This window comes from Enoplosus armatus, chromosome 8 (assembly GCF_043641665.1).
Source record: "Enoplosus armatus isolate fEnoArm2 chromosome 8, fEnoArm2.hap1, whole genome shotgun sequence".
Lineage (NCBI taxonomy): Eukaryota > Metazoa > Chordata > Actinopteri > Centrarchiformes > Enoplosidae > Enoplosus > Enoplosus armatus.
This window is the reverse complement of record NC_092187.1, coordinates 21186372-21207565: the sequence shown is the minus strand read 5'-3', so window position 1 is coordinate 21207565 and position 21194 is coordinate 21186372. Positions and strand designations below refer to the sequence as shown.

Genomic DNA, 21194 nt, shown 5'->3' with positions numbered 1-21194 from the left:
ACCTCCTGTCATGATTAATTTCTGAGCCAATCAATAGCCTTAACAGATTGGAAATAGGCGAATGAGTGAGCGAGCAGAGAGAGAGCGACAGAGAGAGAGAGAGAGAGAGAGAGAGAGACCACCAGCCCAGTGAGGACAAACTTGCAAGAAGCAGAGCATGCAGAAAAAGCTCCGCAAGACAACAGTGTAGCTGCTCGGCGGGTTTTGAGACTACAGAGGCAGCAGAGCTTGTTGAGGATTACAATGATTGCCACAACTCAACAAAACATGACCACGGAGCTGGTATGTGTGTTTGTATTATTGTTGTCTACTTCAGAGCAGTGTGTGTGTGTGTGTGTGTGTGTGTGTGTGTGTGTGTGTGTGTGTGCGCGCGTGCGTGCGTGCATGTGTGTCTGGTCTGTGAGTGGACATGCTGTGATGTGCAGTGGGGAATTCCTCATGCATGCAAACAATACGATGACTATCGATCAGTGGTTTGGCCATTTCGCCCATTCAGACTTTCCCGTCAATATTCATATCTCCGGGACAGGCACTCTGTGCACTGCGGTGCAGGCTGGTGTGGGAACTCGACGTCCAGTGCCTCTCATTCTTATTGTCTTCCTGTCCCATGCAGACTTTTACAGCGTGATATCTTCTGTCTGATATTCAAATATAAAAAAAAATGTCCCCGCAGACTGTCCCCTCCAGCCTGGACCTGCACAGTGACAAACGGGCTCAAACCCACAGCCTGCACTGTGTGATTGATTATCCCTCTGCTGTGTAGGTGTTTGTCAATGAACATTGACTATGAACCAATATGCTGTGTTTTTTCTCACACTACTAACACTCCTGACTGGTGATGACACATTCTAAATTTAGTAAAATATCCTTAATGCTCCATAAATGAGTATTTAATGCCGCTCTCCCATTCAATATCACTGTTTTCTGGTTTATTTAAAAGACAGTCCATCTCTTTGTATGTGTCAGAGGCAACTTGTGAGCAAACAGTCAATTTCAGAGATTACACATATTATACACTAAGTGGATTTTACACAAGATGCTTATGCTTTTAGCGGCTTAAAGTGTACAGAATTCTGGTCTAGTTGTCAATGGTCTATTGTAATATAACTGATGGTGATAAATGCTTCCATCAGATCAGTCCTCACACTGGTTTTACACTTTGATTTTAATGGTATTTGCATGACTGATATCTAAGCCTAGCTACTATGCATGGCTTCCTCCTTTGAATAAAACTTTCTTGAGCTGAATCAGTTATTGTCCAGATGTTTTACTCTGGTGTTTCTGTTTCTCCACAGTGCTGTGCAACAATTTAAACCCTTGCCGGGTCAACCAATTAACATATCTCATCAAACAGTCACCCTTCTTGGGAAAGAGTTTCAATCATGAGATCATTAGTGCACAGCTGTCCCTGGTGGAGAAAGTGTTTGAGAGCCTATAGAGGAGCAGTTAAATTATTGGTAAAATTATGTCTTACTGATGTGCGATATGAGCATAGCAATGTTTGACATTAACCTTTAGTTCTTTCACTCACATGATGATGTGATAAAATCTTGGTGGAAGCTGTCTGGCTGTGATAATCCTGCAGCATTATTGTCTCCTTAAGAGGGCCACACAACGCTGCAGGGTTTATAGACAATCTATTACCGGCAAATGACGCAACATGTCATGCCACAGTCTTCAATCAATATGCTTTACACAGAAAATAAATTAATGTGGCAAACCTGGGTTACAGTTTGTCATGTCTGTCTCTGTTGGTGAGAAGATGCATTGGTTTAGGGGTTCCTATTTGTGTGTCATGATATTAGACATGCCATGATACAGTAGGAGCAAAGAGAATTGCAGAGTCGACATAAAGGACTTGTGATACCGCTCTTTGTCATTTCCAAATAAAACACCAATATCATAATTCAATGCCAGAAAAAAACATAATGCTTTGGTTCTGGTTCAGTTAATCCCTGGCATTAAGGAGGAAAATGAATAAGTGATTTAATTAATTTTTTCAAAGGCAATATTGTTTCAGTATTCATCCTCATCACTGGTGTTGAGATGATATGACACAGTGAATTCTTATGCCGTGAGCATACTATAAGCGTATTACTTTCTGTGAAAAATGACTGTAACTCTATATCATGCCACCCGCAGCTCTCCCACGTGTGTTTTACTGATGCTGCTTGTTTCCTGAGGCTGGAACTCGGTCACTGTGAGTGGCCGGACATGCTGAGGAAAAGCTCCCTCACACAGGATGCTTTTGTACAGTACTTTTCGTATGCGTGATGGGGAGCATGAAAAGAATGAGACAGTAGGGTAGCCTTGCAGCAGTGGAGGCTAAAGCGGCAGGTCTTTCATTTCACAAAGGCTTGTGCTGCATTGCCTCGAGGGCAAAAAAAATCTGCCCAGTTAGTTAGTCCCATATGGTGTCTATACCACCTACCCACCTACTGCTTTTTCTTTTTTAAGATAAGAAACACAAAGGGAGAGATGGTGGCGCAGTGAGCACAGAAAATGTGATGAAATATAGCCTAGATATGAATCAATATTGAGCTGTAGTATCTCATTACTACAGCTGGTTGGTTACCATTTATTCCAGCCACACTAAATATACAGCCTGCTCTAATGATGACCTTCACTTTAAATGAGGCAGTGAGAGATATTGACAAGGTAATACATACATGGTTACTTACTAATCTATAGCTTTCCCTTGTGAGCAATTACAGTGAATCATTAGAATCAGGAGCATATAGGATATTTTGAAGGCTGTGTGTGTCTGCCAATAGATATCCCCCTTTTTATGGTGGTGGTTATTTCTTTGATGCCTCTGCCAATGTCATGTGTGTAATAAACATCATTTCCTGATGCTAAAGGGGAGTTTAGGGGTATGCAAATCCAGAACCAAAATCCCCAAACAGCCTGCATTGGTTCCCTCATTCCTCTGCATGTGATTTATTGTCGGATTCTCCATGCCTCAAAGACACACAAGATGGAGTTAAGGAGGTCTCCTGAGCCTAATTTATAAATTCTTTCCCTGCCTGCATTCTGCGCAACCTAGTTGTGTTGCATGCTGTGCAGATTGAGTAATTGTGTTTAGTGTGGCTTGCTTTTTTAGTGTGCGAACTCAATCAATACAGTTGGAATTGTTTGATTTTGTGTACAGTGCTCTGAGGAAAAGCAGCCAGTTAGATGGAATCTGTTTATGTGCAGTTTAATAAACAGTTCCAGTCCAATATATGATTTTCACATTGAAATGGTAGAAAGGTCAGTACAGGTCTTGGTGTTCCACGTGGAGGTGTCATACTTTGCAAGAAACAGTGCTTAACAGACCTAAACGTCTTCTTTATGGCTGTATTCCCTCTATTAATTGTTTCCCTCTGGACCTTGTACAGCTGTACACCTTATTGATTCTTTCATTTGGATGAGTGAAAATCCCCGAGCTCTGCTCAGAGGCGTAAGAGCTCTCTCTTCTTTAATGCAGTACTGCACGGTTTGCCAAAAAAAAAATCCTCTCAAGGGGATTCCTTCAGGAGAGTTATCCATAAACATAAAGACCTTTGATTTGCATTCTCACTACCTTTGTCGTTTGACTGACACCTCATCTAGGCTTCTACTCCAACTCCTGTGGGAGGTCTATGTGTGTTTTGGATCTGGCTCAGCAGAAAACCTGCTCTGAGATGTATTCGCTTGTCCGTCAGGGTGCTGAGATAAGCCTGGTCCGTCGTACAGCGCAGCTCGTCATCTGTGCCAGCAGTTTGTGCTGCATTAGATTCCCTCATGCATTGTGACCGCAAGTCGGCACCGGCAGCTTCGCCGATGCTCACTCTGGGGATTCTGCTCAGCGCATCTGTACCTCATTTGCAAGTGTGACAAAACTCCTCATTCGCCCCAAATGTGGGATTCTCTCGGTCTGTCTTAACAACAACGCAACCTTAATTGGAAGTATGGTCCAATGTCCGGGCTCCGGGGAATGACAGGAGCTGTGCATCCCATTAGGAGGATGTTTCAGCTCTCACATTGCACACAGTAATTAGTGGGAGGACTTGGAAATGAATACACTGTATGATGGAATCAGCCAAGTGGAGGAATTTAATTTAAAATGTCCCTTTCTACTATGAGATACTGGAACCATGATGTAATTCTTCATAATATGTTTTATGATATGTAACCACAATACTTAACCATTGTTATTCATGAATTGCAATGTTATACAACACATATCCAGTTTGTTATGTTAATGACTCAAACAGAGAGTGCTGAAGATGCGGTATGATTCAATATTGACTGTGTACTCCCAAAGCCTTTATAGACTGCTGTAGGTTTCTTTATCTGTTAGAAGTGTAATAGTGGTTCGCTGAGATATTGTGTGCAGAGAGGGCAGGAGAATGAGATAAAACAGAGTGTTAGAAAGGCCAGTAGATACACAGCCTTGGACATCAATCTCCCAGCTCTGGCCCGCACTGAGAGTTCAAACATCACTTAAAAGTTGTCCCTGCAGGTGCAACTGGTAGCGCTTTTAATTTGAACATGTTATGATACTGCAGCCAAGGATATCTATTAAAGATGAGACCTTGGCAGGAGTTCTGCGCTGGCAACCATTGGAAATAGAGCAGACCTTGTGTGTCTTCTATTCATCTCGAGGTATAAAGTAAACCTGCTTCCTTACAATAAAAAAAAAATGTGTATCAAGGATGTTTTTTCCCAACGAGAAACCCCCTCGCAGAGCGCAGACTCGTGGACAGCTGGTGTCACCCAGGGAGCACTGGGGAGCAGCAATCTGTTGACCGGTGACCCATGTAGATGCCCTCCTTCCGCTGCCCGCCTACCCAAGGCCTGGAGGAAGGTGATCGGGACAGGCGAGGCTGTGAGGGTTTAGCCAAAGGAGTGGGCCATAATGCCATAATGAAGGCAGAATTTTATAGCCGCTGTGTGATTGAACTCTCTCACTCCAGCAGCCATGTGGCTCCAGCAGCACCAGCCACTCATTATGAGGGAGTGGAGCGCAGCATGGGAACAGCACACAATTGTGTTTAATTGTGACTGATACTGATGCCGGCTCATTCCATCAGTTCCCCCTGATCGCATACAGAGGATATACAAGGACTTGAGCCTTAACGTGCAGTTTTGCTCTCTTCGTAACTGAAGCTTTGTCTATAAGTCATTGTATAGTTATACAGTCCCATCTACTCCTTATTTTCATTGCCTCGTTAACAACTTCATCCAGAGCTGTTTAATAGATCCTGATCCCCCAATGCAGATGGAGCAGTAACATTTTTTCTGTAAAAGCACACTGTGAATTTAGGCACCACACACTTCACGATAACTCCACCCATCCCCCTCTGTTTTAGCAAACCACATGGCCCATCAGTCACGTAACAGGTGAAATGAGGCGTTGGTAAAGAAAAATGATGGTGGAGCCAAAATTGCTGCTGCAATTAAAGTCTGTTTTCTCATATGCAACAATTTTATGCAATTCTCATATGGAAAATTAGTGTAATTCAGCGAGGTGTCTGTGATGCTAGAGACTGGTCTCAATTCCCCTGAGGCTCACTGTACTAATATGCCTGTCGGGGAGACATTTCTGTGCGACCGTGGAAATGAAGCAGCACTAATGTCCTCCACATCGGCAGTGCACGCATTCGTCACCGTGTTTGTGTGTGTGTTCTTTCAGGACCTGGGGAGTTCAGATGGTCCTCCGCGGAACTGGAAGGGTATAGGAATTGCCATGGTGGTGATCGTGGCTGTTATGTCTCTGGTCATTCTCTCTGTCATCCTCCTCACGCCTGGTAAGAGGAGCTGCTTGGATGATTAAAAGCAGCAAAGTGGAGAAGACTTGTAATGTGGAGAATTGAAGGAAGAGTTCGGCTTTTTGGGAAATACGCTTATTCACTTTCTGGTGGAGAGTTAGATGAGAAGATTGATACCACTTTTATGTCTGTAGGATATATATGAACCCACAGCCAGCAGCTGGTTAGCTTAGCATAGCACAAAGAGTGGAAACAGGGGGAAACAGCTAGCCTGGCTCTGTCCAAAGGTAACAAAAAAATCCTTCTACCAACTCTAAAAGCTTTCTAATTAACATGTTACATTTGTACAAAAACCGCAGTGTAAAAACGACAAATCACCATTTTATGGAGAGTTATAATCTCTCCGTGACTATTTCTTGGCTCTGAGCAGTTGCCTGGCAACCAAGAGAGATTTCAAGAAGTTACTGCTCCCAGCCAGGAAATAGTCTCTTGAGACATTAAAACCGTGAATTGTCGTTCTTACAGAAGTTTTTGTGTGGATTAAAAAAACAAGATGTTGATTACTGAACTTTAGAGTGTGCTGGTAGGTGGATTTTGTTATCATTGGATAGAGCCAGGCTAGCTGTTTCCCTCTGTTTCCACTCTTTATGCTAAGCTAAGCTAACCAACTGCTGGCTGTAGCCTTATATTCAATGAACCGATATGAGGTATCCATCTTGTCATCCAACTCTCTGGCAGACAGGGAATAAGCGTATTTCCCAAAATTTCAAACTTTTGCTTTAAAGGGAGGCATAATGTGGGGAAATGTTTCAAATATATGAGCAGTAACAATAAATCGAAGACTGAAGCAGAAATAATAATAATAAGCCAGGTTCAAACATGCTCAAGCTCTGCTTTTCTGTAAACACTGCATACTTTTTGATGAACTAATTAACCCTCTTTGCTTCTGAAGATGAATCTCACTTGTTACTCCGTTCCCATCTCACTATGGAGGATCTGGAGAGTGAAGAGTTCAAAGTTCATGACCCCTGTGTGGCATGGTTGAACGGTAAGGATCCCTGTTCCGACTGACGAATTACCCCTGAAGTGCCCATGACAGCTTAAAGCCACTTAAATTATCTCACCTCAAACTGAGCCACTGGTTTGCAGACCAAGCAACCGTCTCTGCCTCTGTGGATTTAAGTCGCCACTCTAATAACACAGGACCCTCTTCCCTGAACTGTCTTAACCCTGTTAGAAAACGAAGTGGCTCTCCGCACCAGAGAAGGACACGTCCTGTCGTTCAGCCTCAACAGCAACCTTACTGCGACTCTGCTGGACAACAGCTCCCTGGTGAGTAACAGCAACTCAACTTATAAGGACAGAGGACAGATTTCAGTATTGATGGACTTATATCCACAGACAGCTCGACAGATTGATCAATAGAAAGGGAATGCTTCCCGATCGAGAGAGAGGGAAGCTGAAGAGTCCCACTGTTCCACATCCCACAGCTGCGACAAAAAAAGATTTGGCGGAGTGACAGTATCAGATCATTTCCCCCCAACCTTGCTGCTCTGTGAGCCCTCAACATGCCTTCAAAGAGAATTTTCTAAGCAAGGGCATCTTTTTGAACACCGCCTCTGCACGACACTGACAGACTTATATGGGTCATCGCCGAGGAGCTTAAAGCAGGGTTGTGTTGTCAGGTTGAGAACGAGTCTCTCCTCTGTGATATGGTTTGGTATCTCTGCTGCTGTTGCTAATTCCAGAAAAAGACATTTTCTTGCATGAATGCCAAGACGCACATGGGGTTTCCCTGAATATATGAATTGCAGAGACAATTTTAGCTATATATAGTGTCAAACTCTGAGATTAAAATTCACAGTAAGTCAAACTTTTTTTATGATGCACTTTTCATAACCAGGGTTAGAAAGTGTTTCACAGTTACAAAAAAAGATGATAAGCATCTGTAGAGATATTTAAAGAAAGAATTGTTAAATAATAGGGTAAGTGAGTGCCAGATGAATGACTATGTTGCTTCGTGTCCACTGGATGTGCAAATAGGCAACTGTTTGCGCAACTTCAGAGGTGATGATATGTCAATGTTGTGTTCACAACGTATTTCCACTGCCCACAAATGGCCAAAAAATTAATTATTGCAGGTTTAAGACAGTTATGTAACATAGCCTGGTTATACAAATACACAAAGCTGCAGATCATCAGCATAGAAATGATAAGAGATGCAGCCAAACTGACGGATAATGTGCCCTAAAGGCAGCGTGTAAAGGGAGAATAAGCCAGGTCCCAGAATTGACCCTTGAGGAATTCCACATGTCAGATTACACTGTTAGTTAGCAATGGATGCAAAGAGGTTATGAAGAAAAACATTCAAGTGCTATACCCCAACCCACTTTCTCCACAGGTTGCTGATGATATGTTGTCTATGATATGTTTCCCCTACAGGACCTGACCACTACTAAGTTCCAAGTGTCTGCAGACAAGAGGTTTGTCCTCTTGGCATATAACATTCGACCGGTGAGTTTTTTTCTAAATGCCAAGTTGACTCAGATTTATTCCACAAAGCTTTTTACCCCCAGAAAACATACAGGGTCATAAATTATCCTCCAATATCAAAGACAAGCTGTTACCGCTCACACACCTCCACATGTCTGACAGGCCACTAGTGGCTGCGAAACAACGGTGACATGCATCCTAATCAGAGCTCCAAAGAAACAACAGAGACAAGGAGCGAGAACATGAAGGAGGAGGTTCAGGAGACGGAGTGTGTGTGCTGATTCTGCTACTGCAGCAGTCTTTAGCTCTATAACACCGCCCGCCAAATGACTGGAATAACATATGGGGAGTTGAATATTTAAACTGGCTGGTGGTGGAAGGTGCAGGGGGGTTAGAGTGAGTGATCAGTGTGAAGTGGATAGCGGGGGGAGGGGAGGGGGAGATCAAGCAGATGAAGCGGTAAAGTTGGAGCTGCAGTAATGAAATCGCCCTGCTAGTTCGCTGGGGAATTATAATGAGAAGCTGAGGGGAATCACAATCGCAGGTGGTTTCGTATAAGTGTTGGAGTAGACACAAAACAAAGATCTTTTGCTCCCTTTACTTTAACACCACATAGCTCAGTTCCTCCACCCCCCACCAGCCGTCTCACTCTGTACATACCCGCACCATTAATAAATAGTTGAGTCTCTCCTCAAAGGGCAGGCAAGTTGTCTAATATGCAAGTAATCTGAGAGGGAAGAAAACAGAATTAGGAGGAAATAAAAGCCCTCAGCACATTTTCCCCACGTTTTTATTAAAAAATCTGAATACAGACTTTGCTGTTCTCATTTGTTTAGTTTCCTTCAGAGATCTGCTTTTGCTCTAGTCACTGCGTATCATATCTTCTGTGTGTGTGTGTGTGTGTGTGTGTGTGGGGGGGGGGGGGGGGGGTGAATGAGCCTGTTGCTGTGTTACAGTATTCGTCGCAAACACAGTGCATCCACTGCAACTGAATTATTGAGCTGTTAACATACATTCAATCAGTTTTCAGATATCTCTGCAGAGAGAGGGCTCAGATCTTTGCCCGATATGTGGGTTGCTTTGGTTGGTTTATGTCATGTCATTAGCATACTTCCTTTGATGTCAGCGGGAATTGTCTATTCTCATTTGCACGCTCAGTGTGTATTCACACTCGAAGAAATCAAAGACAAAGAGCGTGCCACCTGGAATCATTTGTATACCTAGAAATGGATATGTGCGTGTGAGCATGGTTGGTGTTTTGTGTGCATGGGGGCCATTCCTCCATTCTCCCCTTCCTTCTTGCGCCCTCCTTCTCTCTCTCCGGCTTCATCGTCCTCACTCTCACTCACTTTCTTCTGTCTATCTCTGGGGGGATTTGTGCTGACTGAAGCAGTTTGCGCCAGGCACCAGCTTTGCTGTTTGGAAGAGGAGCGGCACGCTGCTGAGAGTGGCACAGAACGAGAGAGAAAAACAGAGACAGCAGTGGGGAAAGCCACTTGCGATAGAGGGTGGGGGGGAAAGAAAAATGGGTTATGCACCATTTGCCCTTAGATACACTGCCCAGTTGAAATCGATCAGAATGGTTATCAAAGAATGACAAAGATGCTAAAAGGAGAGAGCTGCAGTGGAAAGAAATGGATGAGCAGGCTGTGGGTAAAGTTAAAAGGCTTCTCTGGATTTCGTATTAGCTCTGGAGGCTTTAGGGAGGGTTTTGTGCCTGGTGGGTGAAAATAAATGGATTTTGATAAGAGGGTATACAAGGAAGTGAGTTAGGGATTTGGCACATAGGAACAAGAGAAAGCAGATTTCCTACAGGAAAATGTCTTTCCTCAAAGCCTGTGTGAGTTTTACAGGTTTGTGTGCGAGAGGAGCAAAGGAGAAAGAGGAGACCTACATATTTTTTGAAAGAGTGATGGCTTAGAGGAGATGGAGGTTTCTGGGATTGATGAGCAGAGGCAAACGGACAAGAACCTGCCAAGAGAGCGCAGTTTAGGGACAAACAAAATGTCATGTGAGTCGTGTCTGCACTCTGCAGCAAACGCTGATGGGTGCTAGTATCAAAGGCAGCGCAGAGTGGGGCTGCTGAGAAATGCTTGTGAGGTAATATTGAGGAATATCTCTGTATTGTGTGTCTTGCGGTGTACCATAGATCACAATATCTGTGCTCACGCAAAGGGTGCTGTAATCTCTATACGTTTCCTTTGTCATGTTATCCCACGCTATCTTTTGAGTGTTTAATCTGTGCGTTGTGCCCCAACCCCCCTTTTGGCGACATGGATAGGGGAGGGAATGGGGAGTAAAGGGGGGGGCGATCTTGAGGATTTATGACATGTTACTGGCAGCCACATTAGAATTCACTCTGCCTCTCCAAGACGGATGCTCTCACTCTCTCTGTCTGTTTATCACGCAAACACACAATAACGTACAGTCTCTGCCACCAGCTCCATGATGTTGAATCATGACCACAATCTCTGGGTTCCTTAACAAATCACAGACAGCTGATTGAACATGGTGCTCACGGCAATGCTGCCCCCTTTGGTCTTGAGGAGTGACACTTCCTCTAACTCGAAATCGGACCTTGTTGTGTGCCGAGTACCAGTCAACTCTGGCTGTCAGCCAGTGCCTCTGCCCTCTCTGCATCCTTTCCTCCCTTATTGTTTTTGTTTCTCTCTCTCTATCTCCCTCCCTCCCTTTTTCCTTCAGTGTTTCCTTCAGTGTTCAATCCTTCCCCTTCCTGTTCTCGCAGTTATTTTCTGTTGTAACATGGCTCTTTTCCTGTACACCCTGTTGCCCCACATGCTTAGACTTTACACCGCAATCCGATTTCAGTTTCATTTAGATAGCCTTGGAATTTATTTCCCCGCCTTTATCCCTGCGGCTTTACCCTTTGCGTCACCGCCACTCCATCCATGCATTTTCTAACAACAGACAAACAACACAGGGGAGAAATCCAATTTCACTGTTAAGTGTGCTGTATAGAGGATGTGACATTTAATTTCTTTAGGGACTGGTTTTCCTGGAGGCACAGGCCTTCAGAGGTCAGTGGGCAAATAGCCTGCTTCCAACTCTTTGCTTGACAAAAAAAAAAGAAAGAATGGTACAAATCAATATATTACCTAGAATTCATCAGGTAATGCTGTGATCAATTGCAGTTAACACACATGCACGCATTCATTGATTCTGGTCCCTTAGTCTTCTTCAGCATGTTAATTTAATTCATCATCGAGCTGCTGATGCTTGTGTCGGGGGTTGCAACAGAGTTACCAGCCACAATAGATCTCAATGGGAAGGATATTAACTGTAATGATGCTATTTAATAAGAATGTCTGTCTGAGTTTCTGTACTTTCCTCTCACATGCCTTTTATGTTGCTTGTTCTGCTCTGGTCTTAAAGGTCCCCAAATTTCTGTTATTCAGATGTGATCACAATAATAATGTAATATGGATGAAATGGCTGTCAGTGGTTTAATGAAGTATAATAATGGTTTACTAAATGCAGTGTATAGTAATAAGCTGTGCTTGGCTCAGTAACAATCAAAGCAATATTAAAATACTGTCTGTTGAAAATGACCACACATACAAATACTTACAGTATGAGACACTGCTGCCCTTCTCAAGAAAGCAATAAGCCACTTTTTGTGGTGCTTTGCAGTGATTTCAGAAGGAATTAGAGAATGCAAACACAGCTTTATGTTGCTTATTGCTTTATTGTAAGGTTGGTTTCAGCAGTGTCCTTCACAGCCTTTGTTTCATTTGCATTTAACTTTCTTTATACATGTGTATGAGCATGTTTGAGCACTAAAATATATCTGTGTTGTCATTTAAGTGCGGCACACCTGTGTGCATGATATCCTCTACCTCTTTCAGGTGTACTCTCAGTCCTTCACAGCCTCCTATGCTATCTACACTGTGGCTAATGGGTAGGTGGAATCATGAATGCTAATGCATGGGCTGCACTGGGCATGAGTGTTACCAATGCAAGCAGACCTGCGGATTGAAAAGCGCCCCCCCCCCAGAGTGTGTCTCATCGAATCAGAACCTCATGTTCCTGCCAGACATGCATTCATTCGTCGGTGTTCTTTCCAGGTTCCATTTCCCAACGTAAGGTTCGTACTGTACTTCAGATTTCACTGCCTGAGATTCATATTTCGCATTATATCAGTGGAAAAACTCTGTATTAGCTGTGGATGATTCCTGGAAATTCTGAGGAATTCTTCTGAAAAGGGTTTCAGGAGGACCTGCAGTATTGATCATTGCCTGAGTGTGCCTTGGAGTGAAATGTTTGCCTGTCCTGACGAGGAAAATAAGCGCGGCTAGAAATATGGAAAAAGAAAATGTTGCACTCTTGCATGAACCAACCCCGTTCGCTGTTTAGTTTTCCCTCTCTGCATCTTGCTCTTTTTGTCCTCACAGTACAGTATCTCTCTCAAGCAAAGCTCAAGGCCAGGGCATGGATGGACCTCAGAGGGTTTTAAACAGGACACTCATCCCTAATGGTGGAGGGCTTATGTCTGAGTTTTTGTGTGTGTTCCAGGGATCTGCTGGAGCTTAACCCTCCGGAGACGGAGAAGGCAGTGCTACAATATGCTTCCTGGGGGCCGCAGGGGAACCAGCTGGTAAGCCCGGCGCTCTCTCATTTACCTGATCAACGTGTTGTCTTTGTCATCTGCATCAACTATACCTGCCAATGTTATAAGAAGATTTTCTAAACCTTTACAAACATTCTGTGTATGAATGGAGCCTCCATTTGACATATTTTTCATAATTTTTGTCATTATGAGATGAACTCCCTTTTAGAGGTTATTGCAGTGACTGTGTTGCTATCATGGGGTTGTTTTACACTCATAATATAATTAATCTACCTTCCCTGTAATGTAATTGGCTTTTGCTGCTATGTCGTTGCTCATCTGCAGCCTATTAACTGGCAAGTAAAGATGTATTGGTTCTCACTTGTGTGTGTGCTGGCCGATGATTAATTCACTCTTGGACAGCGTCCGATTCAGGCAGCCAGTGATGAAGCCTGTACTGTCTTTGATAATGGATTAACACTGTCCGTCTGTGCTGCTCATGCCAGGCGTATGTGTTTGACGGAGATATCTACTACAAGCCGAGTGTGACCAACAAACCCTTGCGTCTCACAACCACTGATCAGGAGCTGAATGTGGTGAACGGGCTCTCTGATTGGACTTACGAAGGTGGGACGTATTCCAGAAATTCACCAGAAATGTTTCACACTGAGACCATAGAGTGAAAAAATCTGCTAAACCAAGTTGACAGTAATAATCATGAATGGCAGGTGTATGCTTTAAGTTTGACAGTTACAACCTACACAATCTTTTAAAACAGAGGAAGTGCTCTTGACATATGTTGCCCACTGGTGGTCTATGGACGGGGCCCGGCTGGCGTACCTCACCATCAACAACTCGGCCACACCTGTGATGGAAATACCTCACTTCTTGGGTGGTCTCTACCCGTCCAATGTTCTCTTCCCCTACCCCAAGGTAAAAATAGATGAAAACAAGAGTAAAATCTACAGCCACACGCTAGACTCTAGATACTCTGTGAGGCTGTTCTTAACCACAGTGGTCCTCTGAGCTGAATGCTAATGTCAATGCTAACATTCTACTGTTTAGCAGGTGTAATGTTTATCATTTCCGCTATTAGTTTATTAGTTTAGCTTAGTGTGTTAGCATGCTAACATTTGTTAAGTAACACTAAACATAAAGCGGTAGGGATCACCAAAGTTATTGCAGTTCATCCTGAGGGGAACACAAATGTCTGTACCAAATGTCATGGCAATCCATCCAATAGTTGTTGAGACATTCCCCTCAAACCTACAAGTCAACCTCATGGTGGTACTGGATGAAAAGTCAGGGGATCTCCAAAGTCACCAGGATTCATCCTTTGGGCCCCATGAATGTCTGTTCTAAATCTTGTGCCATTCCATGTAGCAGATGTTGAGATATTTCACTCTATGAGTGAAATCTTTGACCTGCTAGTGGAGCTAGGGGTAAAGTCTCTAGGCACCATGAATATCTGTACCAAAATGGACCAAAGTGGTGGATTGACCCTGCCACAGCATGGCTAAAAAGATTTGCCAAAGCTTACACATTTTATCTTTTTTTTTTTTTTTTTTCTTGTGCTCACAGGCTGGCTCAAGTATCCCATCAGTCAGTCTGTTTGTGGTGAATCTGTATGGTCCAGCTCACACTCTGGAGATGATGCCTCCTGACTCTCTCAGGGCCAGGTAGTACATCTTTGTGAATGTAAAATCAGAATAAACCTTGAGACACCACCTGTCAGAACTGATTAAAGATGTCCAAATTCTCTCTGCCTTTCACTGCTTCTTTTTCTCTCTCTCCGTTCCTTGGCGCCACTTTCCAATTCTTTCCCCGTGTATCATTTTCTGCATCGCCTCTTCAGAGACAGCTACGTCTCCATGGTGACTTGGATCAGCAGCACCCGCCTCGCGGTTCGTTGGCTGAATCGTGCCCAGAACCAATCAGTGCTCTGCGTGTGCGAGGCCACCACAGGAGCATGTTCAGAGGTGAGTGGTCGTCAGTCGTTCCACATTAGTAATCCAAATGGCACCCGCTGCAATATACAGCTTTAATAGAATTTTTGCTTCTTTTACACTGTGTTGGGAGTTACGATTGATTTCCTTAAGCTCAAATATCTACTGGCTGGATTAATATTGAAGGTCATTTGCTGCATGAGAAGAATTTTCAGTGATGTATTGCAGGATTTTATTGCTTATTCCCTTTCTGTAAATCCTCACAGATTTCATGGCTAATGTTTTATTATTGCTATGTTTGATAATGAAGAAAACATAATAAGCTTTATTTATTCTATGCTACTTAAATCAGCTTTAGATGTTGATGTTGTAAGCGCCGTGTAAATGGCGTGACTAATCCATGTTCTATATTGTGTGATTTGAAATCAATAGAAACACAAAATGGCCATGGACATAATGCAAAACCGACGTCAGGTATGTATTGCTCATGTTTCATAAAGTCTGTTTGCACCTGTTTATCACTTCTGTCTTTCTTTTGACTCAATACTTGTCTTCAACAGGACGTGCCGTTGTTTTCAGCAGATGGCTCTGTGTTTTATACAATCATGCCAGCAAAACAGGGCGCTCGTGGAGAGTTTCACCACATCACCGGCCTCTCAGCCCAGGTCAGTTTGAGGGCAGTGAACTCCCTCGTGTCATCCTTGAATCATTCCTGACAAAACTGGTCATTAACGTTTCAACAGGGGTCATGTTAAACAGTGTGATTACAGATCTCAGCAGCACAGACCCTAAAGTCTGGTTTGCTTACAGTGTCCTGCTCCTCTTCTCTTATTATTGAAGCAATTTGTTTGCATTTCTTTTCTTCATGGTTACTTAAACAGCACTTTCATCTTAGGAGCCATTTCACTCATTAAGACTTTAATGGTGGTTTGCTCTTTACATTATTAAAGGAATGCATTTCAGTTAATTTCAGTTTAACAACTTATTCATCCTCACCGGGGCAATTATAAAAATAGTTAATGATGCTTTTTTTTTATTGAAACATATTCTATACAGAGGGGAATAACAAAATGCTTCTCTTTTCTCAATTCTCATTAAAGAATTAAGCGAATTTGGCAATAAAATGTGCTTTGTAGTTGCTCTCCTGTGTCTCTTTGACTTCAGTCCCAACGTCAAAATAAACAATAATTACAAAAAGTACTGTTTCTGAACTCGTGTGGTTTAACTTTATGAGCCTATCTTTACGTTTTTCTGTCTTTCTGTATGGCTGTACCTATTTTTATTCTGTGTATCTGCCTGCCTCTACACTCCTCTTCGTCTCTGTTTCTCTGTGTAACGCAGCCTGCCATCCCCTCCGTCCCTCCTCGCTTCTTGACATCAGGGAGCTGGGACGTCTCCGTGCTCTGTGCCCTGGACGAGAAGGCAGGAAAAATGTATGTGTGAGCCAGAGTGCGTGGGGCCGGGTTGAATCACCCTTCAGCGCCTTAAACAGCTCACAGCTCCTTACTATGAATGCACAAGTGACAGGGAGGAGTAGAGTAGAATAGTGGCCATCATTAAACTGATCATCTCTTACTGTAAGCTTAGAGCAAATTCTAGACGTGCCGGCTACTGAAGAGCATTCGCTAGGTCAGACTCTGGGAGAATGGTACACATAAGACGGCTTATTAAAAAGGAACTAAAAGGGCCATTTCAACATGAAGCACTGATCTCGGTTAACAGGCAAAAGGAAATGACTATGCTTGTGGCAATGCATTTCCATTGATGAGGACAAAGGATTACTTACACTTGACCAGAGTAGATTATTGCTTAAATCTGTCTTTATCCTGCCGGGGGAAGAAAACCCCTCATGAAGTGATTGACTGAGGTTTGAGCATCACAGAGAATCAAGGAAAGTCAATTGTTGATCTAGCCAGTTGTTTGCAGTTCCAATGCCCACGGGGTTGATACTGCTGTTTGCCTCCAAACAAGTCATTCTGTCTCACAACACTCTACTTACATTCATATAGAAGTGGATAGTCAACATATGATACTTTGATGTGCATCCATTCCTCTAATGTTTTAAATCACCATCACTAATGGTGCTTTACAAATTAAATGTGATGTGATAAACTGATTTTATTATTGCTGAGGTATGCAAACCTGTGTATTCTTGTCGTGAATAATTGAGATCCTGAGTAATTATGATGAAGGGAAGATACCCAAAGGTGATCCACAGTTCCTGAATAGTGCTGAGTAACTTGTCTGTGGTTCATTTTTCCTCATCATCAGCTATTTCCTGAGCGCAGAGGAGTCCAGACAGAGCAGGCACCTGTACAGGTAAGCATGCTCCCCTGTGAAGCACGGCCTAACCTTGACCAAATACAGATTCTCTTTGCTACAAACAGATATAATATTGAAATTATCCCTTAGATACAATGTCTTGTGGACTAAAACAGACTCTAGATTCGTTTTTGAGAGCTGCCTTTTCATTCAGTCCAACTTAAATCCCCAGATTTTTACGTATGTGTTATTGCTAGCATGTAGCTATGCTAGCATGTCTTGTTCTAACTTAAAACAAGACAAATAATCTACAGTCAAGGCACAGTGGTGCTTTGAGTTCAATGCTAGCATGCTAACATACTCACAATGACAATGCCAACATGCTTATGTTTAACATTTACCATGTTCACCATCTTAGTCTAGCATGTTAGCATGCTAACATTTGCTTATTTGTAGCTAAGTACAGCAGAGTGATGGGAATGTTCTTCATTTTGCAGGTAAACCAACATAAACCAAAGTATAGGACAAATGAACTGTTACTGCAATTCATCCGGAGGGGGACATGAATATCTGAATCAAATTTCATAGCAATCCATCCCATAGCTGGCGAGACATTTCACTTAAAACCAAAAATGCAAACCTCATGGTGGCGCTAGATGAGAAGTTGGTCGATCACCAAAGTCAGTTGGATTTATCATCTGGGGACCATAAATGTCTATAGAAAATGGCCAATGAAATCCAATAGTTGTTGAGATAATTCAGTCTTGACCAAAGTGGTGGATTGACTGACGGGCTGACGGACCTAACGACCCACTGACATCGCCAGAGACACGCCGCTTGTGTGCCTAAAAAAGCAATCTGAAGAGTAACTGCAAACTAATGTGTTTATATGTGGATTTTTATTGTTGTGTGCTGTAGATGCACCAGATTAGCAGCTGAACTGACACATTTATAACAGAAAAAAACCCACTCAATGGACAAGGACCCTCTGTGCCACAAAACCTCGTAGGTTTTATATATTTTTATTAGCTTACATAGCTTTGGGCTACAGATGATAGCACAATATTATAGAGGAGGGATAATAGCTTCTTTAAACTTGGTCTGTGATTAATCCAGTATGAAATTTGTAAGCAGTTGAGTGGAGTCAGGCATTTAGGGACTTGACACCGCCTAACAGAGCAATCTGTATAACGGCTTTTATGTCTAGCCTTATTGAACCCCATTTGTTTCTGAAAAGTCAACTGCCTGAATAGTTTGTCTCAGGAATTCAATTGACCCTCTCCTGGAGCAAATCAAACTGTTTTAGACTGTCCTATTCTTCTAAAGTGTGGTCAATAACCCTCCTCTCTTATTTCAAAGTGTGGACCTGGATGGAGTGTTTCAGCGCCGCTGCATCTCCTGTAACCTCATAGATGGATGTCGCTTCTTTAAAGCTGCATTCAGCCCCAATCAAACCCACTTCATCCTCTACTGCTTAGGTAAATCACACACACACACTTGCAAGGAATATGAAAGCTTCAAGTTGCTCAGACTGTTGGTTTTATAATGTTGACTTTTTGAAAAATTCCCCAGGCCCAGGAATTCCTAAAGTGACAGTTCACAGTACAAAGGACCCCTCCAGTGAGTGTTACGTCTGCTTGTCTGACTAATGGTATAATCACACACAAACAAAAACACACAGAGGCTGTCTGCAGTTCCCTGTGACAGCCTGCAGAGGGCAGGATATATTCAAGCACACCAGAATGTGGGTTAATTCATTGCATGCTTGTGAACACTGCCCTCTGTCTGTGGCTCTCAGTTGGAGCTGTTTCCTCTGGGATAATTGAGGATTTGGCTCACAACCTGAAGGGCTACTGTTTAGGATTAAAAATCTGTTTTAACTCCTGTAGGATACGTTGTCTTAGAGGATAACAGCCCTCTATCTGAAGCTCTGGAGGACAAGAGGCTCCCTGAGACCCTGTTCAGGACACTCCCAGCAGACAACCACGGTACAAGTAGTAAAAAAACCATTGGCTATATTTTATGCTTTGACATTTAGGATATCGGATATATATAGGATATATTACAGTCACAAGGCAGTATTCTTCTAAAGCAGTCAGACTATATTAAGCAGAGAGAGTGTATCTCAGCCTGGAAGGGACAGATATAGTTAAGTACCAACCAAAGCAGTCATTTCTTCTATTTGGTGCTTAGGTCATTAGTGTGAATCAATACCTGCCCTCAAGGACCAGCGCCAAGTGGAGTGTGGTTGTGCAAGTTTGTTCATGTTTTGTTCAGATTACGGATTAACTATTTTTTTTAAAGATCTTTTAAAGATGTGCTGTAGAGGTTCAAATGTATTTCAGGCAGAGGCTCTAAATGTAGTTTAGTTTGTAGTGTAATCCTAACTTGTCTATGGAGAGGTGACCTTGTTCCTTCCCTGTTTGCTTTTCTTAGATCTACACCTGAAACTATCTCTACCTCAGGGTTACGAGGCCAACCTGCACCCTCTCCTCATCATTGTGTAAGTGTCACTGAACAACCACGCTGAACGACAGCTAAGGGCTTTTTAATGTCACCTGTTTTGCAACCTATGATCCCTAGCATTTTTTCACTCTTCCACGCCTAACAGCTGTCTCCATACTAGCTGGTCCTGTATGTCTTGTTGCTCAGGGATGGTGTTCCTGGCAGTCAGTCGGTGACAGAGGAATTTGCCCTCGACTGGCCTCAGGTCCTCTCCGGCACGCACAATGTGGCCTTGGCCTGGGTGGACGGCAGGAGCGGGGTTGGCCGTGGACAGAAGACCACCGCTGTGGATCCACGCAAGCTTGGCTCACTTAGAGTCAAAGATTATCTGGGAGTTGTCGAGTCAGTACAGTTATGCAACAACATAAGGCTAAATAACTGACATGTGAGAACAATGCCTGTGAATTGGTAAACTAACAGGATTTTGGGATATTTCCTCAGGTTGTTGATGCAACTGCCTTACATTGATGATCGTCGGATGATCCTCTATGGCAAGGTTACAGCATTTTTTTAATGTGGGAACTCAATACTCCTGTGGAAGCCATCAAAGCTATCACATGCTTTGTTTGTTTTACCACTTTTCTGTGTCTCCGTACAGGCATTTGGTGGTTATTTAACTCTCAAGATGTTAGCTGCAACAGATAAGCTCTTCCAATGCACGGCCGTTGTGGCGCCAATAACTGACTTCAGGCTTTATAGTGAGTTGAGATCATGCCATTAACTATTCAAACACTGAGGCCTTGGAAATAGTGATTAAACAGAGACACAGTTCATGTGTTAGAGTACAAGTTATTCAACTTTTTCCTCAGGTGCTGCATTTTCAGAGAGGTATCTAGGCCTTCCAGCAAAGGAGGAGCACGCTTACTCGGTGAGGCTCTAAAGCTAATGCACTGAACTCAACTATTCAAGTGTACAAGTTAACTATGATAATGGTTGTGGATATATACTCAGTTGCAAGTTTATTAACCAACACTAATGCAGTCCAATACAACAGTCTGTCTTGACAGTAATTTTGGCAGTTTTAGTTTGTGGTGCAATTGTATTGAGGTTTTTTTTAAATATTTTATCCACCTCATTCACGTCAATGAGGGCAGACTAAATTACAGAAACACCTCTCAGTATGGTGCATAACTTTCCAGCCTCAAAGATGAGAATAAAGTAATTTTATGAAGGTGGAATTTATTTCAGGGCTGTTGTGTTGGGCTGCATTAGCTGGGTAGGTGTACCTACTACAGCACTCATATTGTGGTGGTATATCTTTTCAGACTGCCTCATTGCTGGAGGAGGTTAACAAGCTGAAAGATGAGAACTTCCTCATTCTACATGGAACTGCAGATGGTGAGATTTTGTTCAAGTTTTGTACTTCATTCTTGCATGAATTTTTTTCACCCCTAATTTCAATATATGTGTGTGTGTGTTTGGCCAAAGCGAGGGTACACTTCCAGCACAGCGCTGAGCTCCTGAGCCGACTGGTGAAGGTGGATGCCAACTACTCACTGCAGCTGTACCCAGACGAGGGCCACATCCTCAGAGAGCCGCGCAGCGTCCAGCACTTCCAGCGGACAGTGGTGAACTACCTCCAAACCTGCTTGAAGAACAGCGTACTCCTAGATCCCATAGAGGATGAAGAGGAAGAAGATGACTGAGCCCAGAGCTCCTTTCTTTCATCTGGAAGGACTCTCTTAG

General features: G+C 43.1%; 1 protein-coding gene across 1 annotated transcript; it reads left to right on the top strand.

Moving 5' to 3' along the window:
- Window positions 1-243: 243 nt before the first annotated feature.
- LOC139288665 (inactive dipeptidyl peptidase 10) lies at window positions 244-21154 on the top strand. Its single transcript, XM_070910031.1, has 25 exons — window positions 244-282; window positions 5660-5774; window positions 6688-6783; window positions 6973-7067; window positions 8178-8249; window positions 12095-12147; window positions 12762-12843; window positions 13302-13422; window positions 13574-13728; window positions 14377-14474; window positions 14651-14774; window positions 15174-15215; window positions 15302-15406; window positions 16083-16174; window positions 17013-17060; window positions 18363-18481; window positions 18576-18623; window positions 18893-18991; window positions 19440-19506; window positions 19656-19850; window positions 19950-20004; window positions 20107-20206; window positions 20318-20376; window positions 20774-20846; window positions 20937-21154. Exons 1-25 carry the CDS (start codon window positions 244-246, stop codon window positions 21152-21154), a joined length of 2370 nt encoding a protein of 789 aa, XP_070766132.1.
- The last annotated feature ends 40 nt before the right edge of the window (window positions 21155-21194 follow it).

Bases quoted from the DNA above. Each gene is read 5' to 3' on its own strand.
- LOC139288665 (XM_070910031.1), top strand. From the start codon at position 244: ATGATTGCCACAACTCAACAAAACATGACCACGGAGCTG. The intron at 5,775-6,687 runs GTAAGAGGAGCT...TTGCTTCTGAAG, and splicing joins TGTCATCCTCCTCACGCCTG to ATGAATCTCACTTGTTACTC. The intron at 19,507-19,655 runs GTAAGTGTCACT...CTTGTTGCTCAG, and splicing joins CACCCTCTCCTCATCATTGT to GGATGGTGTTCCTGGCAGTC.